This window comes from Electrophorus electricus, chromosome 10 (genome assembly GCF_041902795.1).
Source record: "Electrophorus electricus isolate QZ-2024a chromosome 10, ASM4190279v1, whole genome shotgun sequence".
Lineage (NCBI taxonomy): Eukaryota > Metazoa > Chordata > Actinopteri > Gymnotiformes > Gymnotidae > Electrophorus > Electrophorus electricus.
Genome location: NC_137506.1, coordinates 2,745,870 through 2,762,920, shown reverse-complemented (window position 1 = coordinate 2,762,920; position 17,051 = coordinate 2,745,870). Strand labels below are relative to the sequence as shown.

Sequence of the window (17,051 nt, the reverse complement as noted above, 5' to 3'; positions counted from 1 at the left end):
TAGAAAGAAACAGAACCATCCCACTAGCTGAACCTGTCTAACCTTCCAAATTTACAGAACCACTCTTGGTCACTGTAAAAAGCAAAATATATGAATTTTTGTGAATGTTTTTATCAAAAGTAAGAAAGCCAGAATTAGCTAATTAATTCACAATGCATACATGTAGTCTATTAATGCTCAGTGCACAAATTTATCCTTTTAATGGTTGGTTGTTTGTATAGGCTACTATAATTGAATGCTGCAGTTTTTGAGAAAAGATTCCCCACTCCTCTGCAAGCGGAATTGAGTGAGTTATAGCAAATTGTTTGTGTTGCTCCATGAGGAGTGAAGCGCCCATTTTAGTTTTTTCTGGCCTCTAGGCACGCAAGCAACGCTTCAGGCCTGCAATGTAGGACAAACGAATAAACTACTGCCCAGAGTTTATTCATGATATCCCTTTATATTGCTATTTTCCTGTTTCTTTCCCCAACCAAAGGACATCGAGGTGGACCCACACTTCGTAGACGTATATGATTTGAATGTTTTTGTATATCTAATTTTAGGAGACGCACTCTGTGACTGTGTGTGCCTAGAGCTGTGGGTTTTTTTTTTTTTTTTTCCTTGATTGAAATGTGAGTTCTCACAATTTCTTTTTTGCTAAAAGGAAGGCAGTAGTTAAGAGGTCGGGGCGCTACATGAAGTTCAGTTCAGACGGTACTAAATGAGTGAGAGAGGTAGAAAAGAGTCTGTTTAAAGCGCATGTTTTAGACTGAACTACATCTTGTACATATTTTTCTTGTGTTCATTGTATGTGTACATCAGATTTGTAAAAAAAAGCTTAAACTGTTTATGTTTCAGAGTCTGTACAGTCCCTCTTGAAAAGCAGCATCAATAAAATAAAAAAAACCTCCTTCTTTGTTTCTGTAGTTTGGGTGTTTCCATCTGATATAGCGGAAACTATGTTTTGTACTGATAGGTTTCACATCAACTAAACCTTCCCTCACACTTTGCATCCATTTCTGTAAATAAGGATACATTTAAATAAATACAACCATACTGCCCCCCCCCCCACACGCAAACAGACTTAAATATCTATAGTTAACATTACCCCAACAATACTGTTGAACTATTCAAACCCTAATAAAACTATTATTAGTTCATGAAACAAGACAGTAACTAATTGTGTATATCTAACTAATAATTAATTGAAAGATAGAATCCTTTACTGCCAGTACTCTGAAAACCAGGATTTACCAATAACTGAATATACATTTAAAAATCAACAATCTTAACTTACCTTAAAATTAAAAATGACAGAACTTGTTGATTTAATTCAAGCAGCAACCAATCCAGGGTACAAAGTGTCTGTGGTCTGTCGAGGTCTCTGGTTTGAGGAGGGGTTTGTTCCTTCCGTTTTCCGTTAGCCGCACCCTACCGGGGTAAAGAGGTTTCCTGTGTTGTGTACGCTGTGAGAGTAAAACGAACATAATATGCTGACTAGATGTAAAAGGATTGTAAGGTGTTGATTGTGATGCATCCTTGAGTATTACAAAGATCATGATATAAGTGTATATAAATGTCCATTAAACCAAGACAGATCATTTCTCACTGCGTATGACTACTAGTAAGCTAGTAACAACATCATAGCACCCACTGAGCTTAACCACTGAGCTTAACCACTGAGCTTAACCACTGCCCATTTTTTTTTGTTTGTTTTTGTGAAGAACTCCAAAAGGACCAGAACCTAAACCATGCTGCCTTGTACATTACCTCCAGCAAGGCTTGCTGAGTAGCCTTGATCTCCCTGACGAGGTCAAGCTGTTCCTGGGAGTGCTTCTCAGTCAACAGGAGGCCAGAGGAGGCCAGAGTTGGCCAGCGAGTCACATGCATTTCACCAAGCACATAAAAGCAAAGCTGATTGTTTGCTGCTGCATTTAAAGTGTCAGATGAAGTGTAAACAGTAAATCCTCTCACCAGAGTGAACAGGAACAGCCATGGAGAAGAGACAGAAGAGACCTGCGAGGATGAGAAACGCAGACAAAGATCTCCGTCTCCCGCACCTGGGAAAGGGGGGGGGCACTCACATTTCATTTTAATAAGGGGTCTACAGCAGAGGTCCCATTAACTGGACAGTTATTATAACATCACACTTGTCACCTGTAAAGGTGAAGAAGACCTTTAGTACCTGCACCACAGTGATTTCAACACCTGTGTTCTATACTCAATGACCTTACCCACAGAAGGGTTCATCAAGAGTGTGAGGGGTTGTGAATACCAGAACTTGTTGACAAATCAGCTGCAGAAAGTGCATTAGTGCGAGTCCCTGTATGTGTGTGTGTGTATGTGTGTGTGTGCGTGTGTGTGCGTGTGCGCATGTGCGGATGTACATGCACCAGGGTTTGTTGATGACATAAATGCATAGTGGGTAGGCAGGCAGCTCCACCAGACCGTACATGGCTACACTAAGATAGCGACTTCCCCTTTCCGCACTCGCATTCATCGTCAGGCCATAGTACACGAGAGTGCAGGCATACCCGCAACACACACACACACACACACACACACACACACACACACACACACACACACACACACACAGAACTCAGGAGTGACAGTTCAGTACTTTTTAAAAGTTCAAGAGGAGTATAAAGTCAATTAAGGCAACCTGGGTTAAGTAGGCACATTATTTTAGTTGATGGGTAACTCAGAAGGTCTGTGCTCCTGGTCTGTGCTATACCCCTTACAGAGAATATCAGACAACCCTGCCCTCAGCCCCTCCAGGATTCATGTTACATCAGGCACCTTCAGTCTTTAAATTGTAGTTACACACTCCCATTGAGGCAGTGGGGTGCACAACACCCAACCCTAGCATCCCCTGCCGTGGAGAGTGGGAAACCCCGCTCTGCATACTCACCAGACGAACATGAGTCCTGCAGCGGAGCACAGGGTGAATGGCCAGCCGTGTGTTTACGATGTCAGTGTGTAGAAATGCAAAACTGGTCATTTATGAGCACCATTCAAACCAAATGGGCGAACAGGGAATGTGTTAGCAAGACAGTTTCATGCGAAAACTCGTGTGTGTGTGTGTGTGTGTGTGTGTCTATGTGTGTGTGTGAGTGTGTGTGTGTGTGTGTGTGTGTGTCTGTGTGTGTGTATGTGTGTGTGTGAGTGTGTGTGTGTGTATGTGTGTGTATGTGTGTGTGTATGTGTGTGAGTGTGTGAGTGTGTGTGTGTGTGTGTGTGTGTGTGTGTGGTTACTTTGGTGTAGGGATGAAAGGTTTGTTCTTGTAGTCCCTTCAGCATTGTCTCAACCCAAAGGCCTTGTTCCTCTACTCAGATGAATTCTCACGCAGCCCAAACATCTCGCCATCATAAATCATTCAGAATCCAAGATGCAGATTTTGAGTTTGCATGTTTTTCTTATCAGAGACAAAGCTGAAGGGTAATCTCCAAAATCACACACACACACGAAAAAACTATTAAATCTTCCATCACAGCAGCAGTACCTCTGAATGCATTTATTATGCAGAAACAAGCAAGCGTTTCCTCCTCCACCGAACACATCTGCTGATCTTGTGTTTGCGTCATTGCCTTGATTCTCTGCCATTTTATCCGCGTCCTCATAAAACCTTGCAGTAGCAAGTCTGAGCAGCGGCAGCCATCCCAGATATGGCTTTAAGGACGTATGGAGATATTGTTTATCTCCTGTCCAATCCTCCAGCGATGCAGAGAACCTCACTTTGACTGTAGTGGCACTACAAATGTGGGAAAATAAATTGATCTTAATAAACAGGAATATTCAGAAGTGTAGCTGAACCGTATGACCAGTGAGGGAATGTTTAGTGTAGCGTAGTGGACTGTAGAAGGACAACGTAATATCATGGGAAGAAAATCTATATCTTATATCTCTCTGTCTCACACACAAACACACGCAGACACACACAGCGAGTTTTCAGAGATTGGATTTTCCCTTTTGCCGCTAAATCCCAAAACCCTTATCATTGACCAATGCATGCACACATGCCTTCACACACACACACACACACACACATGCACACACGCACGTGCACACACACACACAAATAGCAAGATGCACATCCAGGCACACATGTCATGCTCTTCATCCATATTAGACATCCTCTATCAAACTAAGGCTAGAGTATGGTATAGTATAGTATAATATGAAACATCCTGATATATCCACTTTATCTGGGAGAACCCTCTAAACCAGTCTGTGGTATATACTGGTGCAGCGTCTTAATCAGTCTGTTGCTTTGGTGGGTGATACAGCCAAGATTATTTCAGTATGTGGACCTAGAGTACAACACAGTAGAAGGTGAGCAGGTGGCACTAGCTCACTAACTTCTGACCACGGCACCCGGATTCATGGTTTATAGACACACTGCGTTGGACTGACTGTGATAGGTTGACTGTGTTGAACTGGTTGTGGTAGGTAGACCATATTGAGCTGACTGTGTTAGGCAAACTGTGTTGAGCTGTCTATGATTAGCTGACTGTTTTCATCTAACTGTATTGAACTGACTGTTTTAGATTTACTGTGTTGAGCTGTCTGTGGTGAGCTGACTGTGGTGAGCTGACTGTGGTGAGCTGACTGTGTTGAGCTGTCTGTGGTGAGCTGACTGTGTTGAGCTGTCTGTGGTGAGCTGACTGTGGTGAGCTGTCTGTGGTGAGCTGACTGTGTTGAGCTGTCTGTGGTGAGCTGACTGTGGTGAGCTGTCTGTGGTGAGCTGACTGTGGTGAGCTGTCTGTGGTGAGCTGACTGTGTTGAGCTGTCTGTGGTGAGCTGACTGTGGTGAGCTGTCTGTGGTGAGCTGACTGTGGTGAGCTGTCTGTGGTGAGCTGACTGTGTTGAGCTGTCTGTGGTGAGCTGACTGTGTTGAGCTGCCTGGCTCTGTTCTGAACACATCCATTACAGAGTTAGCTGATTAAACTACAGAACCCACAGCACACTGACAAGGCGCTGGCTGGAATGTTCTTCGTGTGATGGAGATGACATGGAGATTTACGGAGGGATTGGGAACCAGTGGAGAACTGGGTGACTGCGTTTGGAGCTTGGGGTTCTCAGGGAGCAATGATTAGGAATTTTGTAAGTGCTTGGGTGTGGCAGTGTGTCTATGGATATGTGCATGTGTGTGGACGTGCATGCACATGTCTGTGCGTGAATGTGTGCGTATGTGGGTGTGCACATGTGTATCTGCTTGTGCGCGTATGTTGGTCTGTGCATGTGTGTCTGTGCATGTGCGTGTCTGTGCATGCATGCATGTGTGTCTGTGCATGTGTGTCTGTGCATGTGTGTCTGTGCATGTGCGTGTCTGTGCATGTGTGTCTGTGCATGTGTGTCTGTGCATGTGCGTGTCTGTGCATGCATGCATGTGTGTCTGTGCATGTGTGTGTCTTTCACTGAGATTTCAGCTTCAGATGAAATTGTGACATTTTTACCGAATCAGAGGCACAGATCACCTGCAGCTCACCTCTCATGCATACACACACACACACTCTCACACTCGCTCACACATACACGTAGGTACACACCCAGGTGCTTGTACAATGATAGGTCTTGACCGCACTGACGCCGCTGAGATGTCATTGCACATTACATTGTTTCATAATAAAAGCCTTTGCATGTTTTCATTTTTTTTCTTTCTGAATATTTTTCCTGCTGGTCTACTTATGTTAACTTTTTCAATCATTTTTCCTGTCTTGCTTATGATGTTAAAGACCCTTCAACTGCAGATCCAGAACTGACTGCAGCAGACGTTGGTGGAGATGCATCATAGTTAGGTTCACTCCGCTTCTAGGAGATGCTGAAACACAAGCAGCAGGAGGAGACAGAGCTCCTGCAGAAACAGCAGGAGGAGGAGGAGCATAACAGGTCCATCAAGAGTAAGTACTATGGAAATGCAATAATACTAACATAACTAATAATGAATGTTAGCCTTTAGGCTCCAATAAAAGTGATACTAATATATGTATAGTACTATATATATTATATTTTATATATTCAGTAGTAATTATGTAGTATATACAATCTGTGTTATATCCAGCAGTAATGATACTTGCTCTGGCAGATATGAAAATGGCCTGTGAACAGGAGACAAAATCTCTGGAGGAAGAACTTGAGAAGCTCAGACTGTCACTGCAGGTAGAGATCCCTTATAGTGTCAGTACACATCCACCAGTACCTCCACCTTTCACTTATAACGTCAGTACACATTCAGTACACATTCCCACCTTTCCATTGTACTGGCTGTAGTGATGATTCGTGTGTGTGGGTTATATCAGCCCATAGAGGAGGACATTATGAGTCTGAAAGTGGCGCTGGAGATGAAGAACCAGGAGATCAAAGATCAGCACGATCATCTGGTAAAACTTTATACTCTGTTTATATACTATATACTCTGTATGTAGTACCTGGTTTAACACTATATCCTCTGTATATATACTATATACTGTTTATGTAGTACCTGATTTAACACTATATCCTCAGCTTACTCTAGTCTCCAGATGTGAAGAAATTAAACAGAATGTGTATCTGTGTATATGTGCGCACCTGTATGTGTGCCCCTGTGTGTGTGTGTGGAGAAGCATGTTCTGGTTCTCCTGCAGCAGAATGCAGCACTAATTGCCAGGAAAGACCTGCATGTTGCCAAGTCCAGGTCTCTACACCTCTGCACTGTTTCACTCACACATCAGCATGTGGTATTAGCAGGACTAAGACCTTTAAGGGAGACTCCTTTAAACCTTTAAGGGACTAACCCAGTACTTGTTTTCTTCATATCGCTGGGTTTGTCACCTTTCATCACAAGAATCTGTAGCACTCAACCTGGTAAAACTATGCACTCTCTATGTATACTATATACTCTGTACCTGTCAAGTTGAAATCAGCTCACAATCAAACTCATAAACATATATATCAACTTATGCTAGTGTATCTACAGATGTGAAGAAATTAAACAGTATCTGTATGTCTGTATGTGTGCCCGTGTTTGTGTGTGTGCATGTGTGTGTGCGTTGTCATCAGGCCCAGAAGAACGTGCTGTTGGACAAGCGTGTTCAGGTCCTCTAGTAACAGAATAGCACCAGAATGAGAGGATAGGCCTGCATCTCGCCAAGTCCAGGTCTCTACACCTATGCACTGTTTCACTCACACATCAGCATGTGGGATGAGCAGGACTAAGACCTGCAAGGGATTTAACCTTTAAGAGATAATCTGTTCAGAACATCCTAAAACATTTTAAGAAAGTTCTTAAGGGCTATGGTAGTGTTATTCAAATGAGTTCATGAAAGTTTGTAAGGGTTACATTAGGGTTGATCGAATGAGATCATTCCATATGACCTCTATAAGGCTTCATATAATAAGCGCTGTTAGCCTCACAGATGTACTATATCTGTAGCCTTTAACAGCAGGCTACGCTTCACACCACGTCTCTTCTGCCCTCAGGCGGTTGGCGGAGGAGATGCCTAAACTGCAGGAGTACCTGGAGAAAGAGGACATCGAAAAGAAGCTTCTGAGCCAAACCAATGAGGAGCTGCTCTGTAAGTAAAATATAAATAGCTGTAAATATCTGTATATGTAAATAAAAGGAAGATGTGGTTGTATAGTGTAGTCGTTTGATTATAAATAATCTCATAATAATCTTATCTACAAATTCTTTTACATTTACATAGTAACATTCACTCATATACTCAAATTCCATATGATACATAGAAAACGTCCACCTCATCTATTTTAGTTTTTTCCTGATCAATAATAATACAAAAAAAAAGAAAAGAAAAAAAGATGAACAGCACCCTCTAGCGATGAACCTCAATTATTTCAAGATAACTTTAAAACATGGCTAGGTTAAGTCGGCGTTAAAACAAAAAATGCTCAGATTAACTTGTGTCTCATGGCACGCAGCTGAGTTTAAAATGAAACACAATGAAATCAAATTAAATTGACCCAGCTGCAACAAGCTCAGCAACCACATTTAATTTCACTGATTGGTCAGTTAGCCAGGCTATACAAAACAGGCTATTGTTAGAAATTCTGCACATGTGCTTCGCTTAGCTTCACATCTCACACTGCTTATAATTATAAGATAACGTATCCACGTTCGTTATAACGTGGTGAAATCTGCCAAAAATGGTGAGACTGAGCATAATAAGTAATAAGACAATCTGAGCACTTAGTCCACATATTTCTAAATGAGAAGAAAAAGTTCCTCCAAACAATATAAGGCACACAATTCTATATGGGAAAACAGTTACAGTTGTCATTAAGAGAAGCACTACTCATTACACAGATGTCAATAACCGTCCTAATATTAATAGTTCAACAGTCTTCCTCTGTCTATTATACGCACTGTACACATGTTAAATATCTGCCTTGAAATGACAATGAAATGACTTCCGGGCGCACTGAAAATTGTTATATACACACAGACACCCCCATACCAACATAAGCATAGTGCAACTCTTTGTTTACGCACCAGAGATTGAGTGGGCAAGTGCGTGTATATGCGAGTTTAAATTATTATACACAAATGTAAGTAGTAGGCTATTTATGTGAAAATGTTTCATATGTATGTACAAGTAGTGTTTCCCTGATTTCTCCCTAAATGGCCCCTCATAGTTCAGCAGTAATGAGGCTAGTTAGATTTTGCTCAGAATTAAGTACACTTTGGGATGTTATACGTATCACAGTCTCCGGTGAGCCGTACATGGTTGATCAATCCAGGTTGAGGTAGAGTCACTGCATTAATGACACGTCTGTTTGCATTGCCAGTTGTTGCTATGGCAGCAATGAAATTAGGAAATTCAAAGAAAACAACTCATCTACACTCTTGGAACTTTAGAACCCCATATGTCCTGTGGCCCGATGTCACACGTGAGGGGAATCCCATGAACACCTTTACAGATCAGTCTGTGGAAAGACACTGAAGAGGACAGAGGAAAAATGAGGCGTTTCTGGAGATGGTGTGCTGGACGCATCGAGGACGAATACACAGACACAAAGGATGTGGAGGGTAAATGTAAATATAATGCCACTCACACCTGCGGTTGCTGGTGCTGGCACTCATACCTGTGGTTAAAATTCCTTTTTTGTCTTTAGCGCTGCATTGTCACCTCTATCTCCCAATAATTCATACTCGAGACTTTAGAAATCTAATTTTTGGGGGGGTATATGCCATTTCCTGTTATTTGTGCAGAATACACACACTTTCACTTTGGAATCCACAAAGTTTTATAAATGAGGTCCCTGAATAACATCAATCTATTTCTACACTATATGGCTTTCTAATTTCATATGTCTCTCTGTCTTTCTGTTTGTCTCTGTGTGTGTGGTTCTGTGTCAGTAGTGGGGCCTGTGGCCCGATTGGAGTGTTTGCGGTGTGAGAAGGAGGAGTTGGAGAACAGTTTGTTGGAGCAGCTGAAGGAGTTGAGGTTGCAGAAGCAGAAGGAGCTGCAGGTTCTTCAGGAGATGCTGAAACACAAGCAGCAGGAGGAGACAGAGCTCCTGCAGAAACAGCAGGAGGAGGAGGAGCATAACAGGTCCATCAAGAGTAAGTACTATGGAAATGCAATAATACTAACATAACTAATAATGAATGTTAGCCTTTAGGCTCCAATAAAAGTGATACTAATATATGTATAGTACTATATATATTATATTTTATATATTCAGTAGTAATTATGTAGTATATACAATCTGTGTTATATCCAGCAGTAATGATACTTGCTCTGGCAGATATGAAAATGGCCTGTGAACAGGAGAAGAAATCTCTGGAGGAAGAACTTGAGAAGCTCAGACTGTCACTGCAGGTAGAGATCCCTTATAGTGTCAGTACACATCCACCAGTACCTCCACCTTTCACTTATAACGTCAGTACACATTCAGTACACATTCCCACCTTTCCATTGTACTGGCTGTAGTGATGATTCGTGTGTGTGTGTGTGTGTGTGTGTGTGTGTGTGCGTGGGCGTGTGCGCACCCTACCGGGGTAAAGAGGTTTCCTGTGTTATGTACGCTGTGAGAGTAAAACGACCATTATGTGCTGTCTAGATGTAAAAGGATTGTATGGTGTTGATTGTGAAGCGTCCTTGAGTATTACAAAGATCACAATATAAGTGTATATAAATGTCCATTAAACCAAGACAGATCAGTTCTCACTGCGTATCACTACAATAAGATAGTAACAATGTCATAGATAATACCATACCTACAGTTGACATTCCTCTCGAGAATAAACTGTCATGCACTGAAGAACCAGATAGTAACCCCAATGGTTATGTGATCAGGTGCATGCAGTTCCTTTTTCCCTTGCTTGATGGCTCTCTGCCACTGTATTTTGACATTTTTCCTCTGCTGATTGCACGTGCCTGTGCAGCAAACTATAATAAAATATGTCTCACCTGATTCTTCCATTTCCCGTAATGCTTCTGTCATGGACTCCAACTCCTATGATCCTCCAGCCAACCTCTGCCAACTAGATATAACTACCCTGCTTATTGATTGTGCCTATTCTCAGTCTACTGACCCCTCCTTGTGTATTTAAGATCCGCTTTTCTGTCTGCATATTATGCAGTCTCACTGTGTGTAGTTCTAAGCCTTCTAGTTGCATGTTGTTGTGCCTAATCAAGAGATTCACAGCGGCTTGGATGTTGTCTGGGTCAGCAAGTTCTGTGTCAGATGTTGGGGGACCTACAAAGAGTTAGGCAAGTCCCAAGAAGTCAGCTGAATGGGAGAACCAAGATCCAGGCTATCAACACCTAGGCTCTGCCATTTATCAGATACCCCGTTGGAATAAAAAGGCGGCCAAAGGAGGAGATAGAAGCCATTGACATCAAAACAAGGAAATGTCTCACAATGTACGGAGGGTTTCATCCCAAATGACCCCCAATGGCTCCAGCAAATGCCAGGAACAACATCCTAGATGTCTGTCCAGAAGAGTGCAGTCCTGGGAACAGCTAAGATACTACGCAGGACTCTCAAGCTCCCAGGCCTCTGGTAGAAGACCTGAGCTTGTAGGGAAACACCACCACCTGGAGGGCGAGTAGGGAATTTTATTTAATTAAAAAAAAAATAAAATAAAAATCAGGTGCAACACTTGCGTAGTTTAGTTCAGGTAGGGTTTGAACCAGCAATCTTCCAATTACAAGTCAGGTACCTTAACCACTGAGCTTAACCACTGCCCTTTTTGTTTGTTTGTTTGTTTTTGTGAAGAACTCCAAAAGGACCAGAACCTAAACCATGCTGCCTTGTACATTACCTCCAGCAAGGCTTGCTGAGTAGCTTTGATCTCCCTGAAGAGGTCAAGCTGTTCCTGGGAGTGCTTCTCAGTCAATAGGAGGCCAGAGTTGGCCAGAGTTGGTCAGCAAGTCACATGCATTTCACCAAGCACATAAAAACAAAGCTGATTGTTTGCTGCTGCATTTAAAGTGTCAGATGAAGTGCAAACAGTAAATCCTCTTACCAGAGTGAACAGGAACAGCCATGGAGAAGAGACAGAAGAGACCTGCGAGGATGAGAAACGCAGACAAAGATCTCCGTCTCCCGCACCTGAGAAAGGGGGGGGGGGGCACTCACATTTCATTTTAATAAGGGGTCTACAGCAGAGGTCCCATTAACTGGACAGTTATTATAACATCACACTTGTCACCTGTAAAGCTGAAGAAGACCTTTAGTACCTGCACCACAGTGATTTCAACACCTGTGTTCTATGCTCAATGACCTTACCCACAGAAGGGTTCATCAAGAGTGTGAGGGGTTGTGAATACCAGAACTTGTTGACAAATCAGCTGCAGAAAGTGCATTAGTGCGAGTCCCTGTATGTGTGTGTGTGTATGTGTGTGTGTGCGTGTGTGTGCGTGTGCGCATGTGCGGATGTACATGCACCAGGGTTTGTTGATGACATAAATGCATAGTGGGTAGGCAGGCAGCTCCACCAGACCGTACATGGCTACACTAAGATAGCGACTTCCCCTTTCCGCACTCGCATTCATCGTCAGGCCATAGTACACGAGAGTGCAGGCATACCCGCAACACACACACACACACACACACACACACACACACACACACACACACACACACACACACACACACACACACACACACACACACACACACACACACACACACACACACACACACACACACACACACACACACACACACACACACACACAGAACTCAGGAGTGACAGTTCAGTACTTTTTAAAAGTTCAAGAGGAGTATAAAGTCAATTAAGGCAACCTGGGTTAAGTAGGCACATTATTTTAGTTGATGGGTAACTCAGAAGGTCTGTGCTCCTGGTCTGTGCTATACACCTTACAGAGAACTTCAGACAACCCTGCCCTCAGCCCCTCCAGGATTCATGTTACATCAGGCACCTTCAGTCTTTAAATTGTAGTTACACACTCCCATTGAGGCAGTGGGGTGCACAACACCCAATCCTAGCATCCCCTGCCGTGGAGAGTGGGAAACCCCGCTGTGCATACTCACCAGACGAACATGAGGACCAGAGTCCTGCAGCGGAGCACAGGGTGAGTGGCCAGCCGGAAGAGCCCCGGGCCGGACGCGTCAGGGCCAGCCGGGCTGAGCACGCGACGCAACTTCAGCGTGACCCGGCCCTTGCCATTCCGCACCGCGAAAGCCTGCAGCACACGCTCGGCCTGCGAAGAGCGCCCCCTGGAGTATAGCCAGCGTGGCGACTCGGGCAGGACGCTGGAGCCACCCCCCCCACCCCCACGTGCACACAAACACACACATTCAGGCAGACACATACAATATCAAAGAGTAAGGCAAGAGTAAGGAATCACAGAGATTCCAAATTTCCAGTAATAGTTAAGAAGATGTATAAAAATGAAGGAAGGTTAGAATGATCAAAGAGGCAGAGCAGACATGTCAGCTGAGTGTTCAGAAGGTCCTGACGGAGGCGCCATCACTCAGGCCTCCGACTGCACACCTACATGCAGAACAGGAAGAGCAGCACGCCGGGACAGTTGACTGCCGTTGCTAGGTTACGCCACTGCCTAATGTAACCAAGCAGAGCAAACAACGCAATGCCCACGGCAAATGTCATGTTAGTCAGCGTTCCTGATACACACACAAAAACACACACCCATCCGCACGTGCACGTACGTACACACAAACACACACACACATAAAATGTAAGTCAACAAAAACATTACTAAAAATTCAAGAGGGGACAAATAGGACAGGCCTCATCAAACAAGGCTTAGAAGACATTCAGAAGCTGCTGGCTTCATTAAACTTGTTTACATGGCTTGTATGTTGGAGCGCGTCACAGTGCGTGGGCTCGCGCTGCACTACCTGTGTGAGCCTGGTTAGCCTACAGGTGGCACTACCTGTCAGGGCCCAGTAGGACTTCCCCACATACTCCTGAGAGAGGATGAAGCAGACCAGAGCCATGCCCCCATTCATCATGCCCATCAACAAGCGGGACAGGGCAAAGAGCTCGTAGCTGGGCGCCAGGGCGCTGCTGTAGGCAAAGAGGAGCTCGAAAAACATGCCTGAGAGAGAGACAGAGAGAGAGAGAGAGAGAGAGAATATGTAAAAGAATAAGACAGAAACAGAGGAGAGACAGAAGGGAAATAGGAAGTGTTGAGAGTGCCATGGAGGGAGACAAACAGAGAATTAAATATTAACAGTGAAGCTTCCAATAAAATCTTCTTACTTACAAATGTCATAGCATGGAATGAAAATACATTTTCATGGATTTGTGAAAATGTGGTCAACATTATGCAGTGATATAAAAGAACTGCTGACCTATGAGCCGTGTCAACAAACCTACACAAACATCACATGGCTCAAAACATCATCACATGGCCCACGTCCCTAGAAGACTCTTCCAGTCGATATGAGAAGCAGCCATACGAGTAAGGAACACGGGTTTCCAGGCCTAAGTACCTGTGAGGAACACGGGTTTTCTCCCGATCCTGTCGGAGAGCGGCCCAAAGAGCACGTTCCCGACGAGCACACCGGTGAAGAACAGAGATCCCGCCAGACTAACTTTGTAGGCCTGCTGGTTCACCAGATACCACTGTGGGACAGTGCAGGACACACCATCAGACACAAACACTCCAATGGGTTTAACTATGCATTATGCATTACCCATTATGTTTTAGCCCTAGCCCAGCTCCCAACAAATCCATACTAGCTAGTTGATGTACTACATGGCCTGTCTTAGGTGCGTTAAGAGCTGGAATTATAGACAAATGCAGATCATGAGCACCGGGGTCTGGCTTAGAAATACTGCAGCCTGACATGAAAAAAAAACAAAAGTCCCTCAACTAACTCTGGGCTTCCTAACAAAGACTTGTCAGCATTTGCCGTCTTGAGGTTCCACTGGTATTGCTCAAATGCGGGCATGGGCTTCTACAGCACCATCCTACCGTGTAGTGCCCCACAGCGATTAGGGACTCGCGCTCACCTCCGTCACGATGGAGCTCACGTCATCCGTAAAAGTGACGGACTGCGTTACATCACCTCCGCTGCTGTCCGTGACGGGCTCTGTGTGGTACTCTGGAACGGCGCCCACCAGCACAATTAGCATGGACTGGCAAGCCATGTAGATCTAACACAACAGATAAGACACACATGAGCCAAACTCAGTATTTACAACGCAACACTTTATTTAGAACATTCCCCCCCCCCCTTTTCCCTTACCCGACATAACGTATATAAATACTTTAATTTCGTAGCTCAGCGCGTATTACACTTCAATGAAGCATCATAACGCACGCACTTGACCATTATTTAGGCCTCAAACATGCTCGTCTGAAAGTCACGCGACCCTTATTTTGAGCTCGCGCGGGAGGACGGCCGCCTGCACGCGTGAATAAACTTGAACAGTCGGAGGTCTAAACCAGCCTTGGTGACAAAATGACGTTGTGTAGGTAAAGGCAGGTGTAGGATTACCACAGAAAATCCACACACTTTAGAGTCTGCGCTATTCAACAGCACAGGAGTAATGTTTGCGATATCCTAGCTAACCTAACTAGTTAAAAGAACAAATGAACAGAGAGTGAGGTTAGTTAAGCTGCCTAATAGTATACAGAATTCTGAAGCTTGAATAACCCTGAATATCAAATCAAATCTAACTCATTTTACAACAGATGTTGTTACAAAGCAGCTTTTCAAATGTCAACAGCGATTTAAATGAACTCTGCAGTCCTACGCGTAATGGCTGCATTTACCTGAACCTGAGTGTCATGTAGTTAGGTTAGAGGACACCTTTATTACCAACATCTACCTAACGACAATAAATCACCAGCGAAACACAAATAAAGGACCTGACCCCACACAGCTCGTTACCTCAGATAGCTTAACCTAGTTAGGTTAGACACAAATAAAGGACTTGACCCCACACAGCTCGTTACCTCAGGTAGCCTAACCTAGTTAGGTTAGACACAAATAAAGGACCTGACGCCACACAGCTCGTTACCTCAGATATCTCAACCTAGTTAGGTTAGACACAAATAAAGGACTTGACCCCACACAGCTCGTTACCTCAGGTAGCCTAACCTAGTTAGGTTAGACACAAATAAAGGACCGGACGCCACACAGCTCGTTACCTCAGGTAGCTTAGCTCTCTGGGTTAGCATTAGCGTGCTGCACTACGTTAAGCTACTAGCTAGCTAACATTACCTGGAGCAGTGTCAAAACGGTCACCATCACTTTCTGGTGTCGGCCGAACTCTCCGACCACTTGAAAAGCCTCTTCCAAATCCATTGTCCAGATAAGTAATCCCAGATCTTAACATCTCACATAGGTTTACTAAATGAAGTCTGCTCAATCAGGTCTCTTCCTTCTTTTCTGGTCAGATAAAAACGTAGCTGCGGATGTGGGTTTTTGCCACGTGGTAAAGATCTCTCACGCGATTGGAGAAACATCAGCAGCACCAAACGCCGACGCCAAAGGCACGCTCACCGAAACTCGCAACTGGTATGCACGGTTATGGCTAAAGAAAATACCTGCTTAAATGCACCTCAAATTATTTCTCCACTCTGCTGTCATCTGCAGAATTATAGTTTTGCATACTAGATGTGAAACGATTCGGCTTTGCCTGGACAACCTTTTATTCTGCCTCGGTCAGCTACCACAAACACAAGTTTGATGAAAAAAAAAAGAAAAGTCAAAGAAAAAATGAACGCGAGACAGTTTTCTGATCAAAGTGAAATTTCACAGCTGCTTGGGCTGAACATAGGTTTTTGTTAGCCAAATCACGAATGGCACACAACCTCTTCCGAAGTTTATCAACAAAGTCACTTGCAGGTGAACTCAAAACCAAGGGAGAAACAGACAACCATTGTTTGTACAGTAACTTAAGGGGCCCTCGCTCTGATAGGCCAAAAAGCAGGGTGTTTGGGCTAAAGTCAGTAGATTCCTGCACTGTATCCAGAATGGCAAACAATAACAAGGGCACTCCCTCATCCCAATCTTTCTCAAAATCATGACAATACATTTTAAAAATGTTCTTGAAGGCCTGATGGAACCTTTCTAGGGCTCCTCGGGACTCTGGATGGTAGGCGCTAGACACATGATGCTGTTTTTTTTAATTTGCCAACAACTTGTGCAAACAGGGTCAACATAAAATTAGAACCTTGATCTGTCTGTATGCATTTATTTACATATGGTGCAAAACTTAAAAAATGCATTCACTATAACCTTAGATTTAAGGCAATGCAGGGGAATGGCCTCAGGGAACCTGGTAGCAGCACACATTAGCAAAAGGAGCGACCTACACAATCTGCTCACAATCTCAAATAGCTCACTGACAACTGGTCTGTGGCAAAGTGGAGCAGAAGGGATCACTTGATTAGGTTTTCCAACCATTTGACATGTGTGACAAGACAGTAATGAATTACATCACCGTTTACAGAGAGCCAAAAGAAATGTGACAAAATACGCTGTACACTTTTCTTAACTCCTAGATGTCCAGAAAGTGGATGTTCGAACACAGGACGTAACAAAGGTAAAAGCCGTTGTCCGGGCTGTTTCAGTTTATGTAATACCTGAACTGTCCCAGGTTTTACTTCCTTAG

The 17,051-nt window shown here is 43.8% G+C and overlaps 1 protein-coding gene across 22 annotated transcripts; it reads right to left on the bottom strand.

Annotated features, from left to right (window-relative positions):
- Positions 1-9: 9 nt before the first annotated feature.
- Positions 10-15,876, bottom strand: LOC118242332 (solute carrier family 22 member 15-like). Of its 22 annotated transcripts, XM_081721316.1 has the most exons (12): positions 15,656-15,876; positions 14,439-14,582; positions 13,916-14,048; positions 13,354-13,518; positions 12,955-13,081; positions 12,488-12,709; positions 11,457-11,498; positions 3,486-3,734; positions 1,954-1,995; positions 1,750-1,812; positions 1,277-1,410; positions 10-696 (listed from the first exon to the last, which is right to left on the bottom strand). In XM_081721316.1, the coding sequence occupies exons 1-11, from the start codon at positions 15,737-15,739 to the stop codon at positions 1,308-1,310; spliced, it is 1,374 nt and encodes a 457-aa protein (XP_081577442.1). In that variant the 5' UTR covers positions 15,740-15,876; the 3' UTR covers positions 10-696; positions 1,277-1,307. The 22 variants fall into 22 exon arrangements, 14 of the variants coding, with proteins under 14 accessions (XP_081577442.1, XP_081577443.1, XP_081577444.1 ...); XM_081721317.1 differs by lacking the exon at positions 10-696 and having other exon boundaries at positions 1,277-1,445; XM_081721318.1 differs by lacking the exon at positions 10-696 and having other exon boundaries at positions 1,954-2,039; positions 15,656-15,875.
- Positions 15,877-17,051: the final 1,175 nt, after the last annotated feature.

Coding starts and splice junctions, on each gene's coding strand:
- LOC118242332 (XM_081721316.1), bottom strand. CDS start 15,739: ATGGATTTGGAAGAGGCTTTTCAAGTGGTCGGAGAGTTCGGCCGACAC. Junction 12,710..12,954: donor CTGCTCTTCCTGTTCTGCAT/GTAGGTGTGCAG, acceptor GGGTGGCTCCAG/CGTCCTGCCCGAGTCGCCAC. Junction 11,499..12,487: donor CTGGTCCTCATGTTCGTCTG/GTGAGTATGCAC, acceptor TCATCCTCGCAG/GTCTCTTCTGTCTCTTCTCC.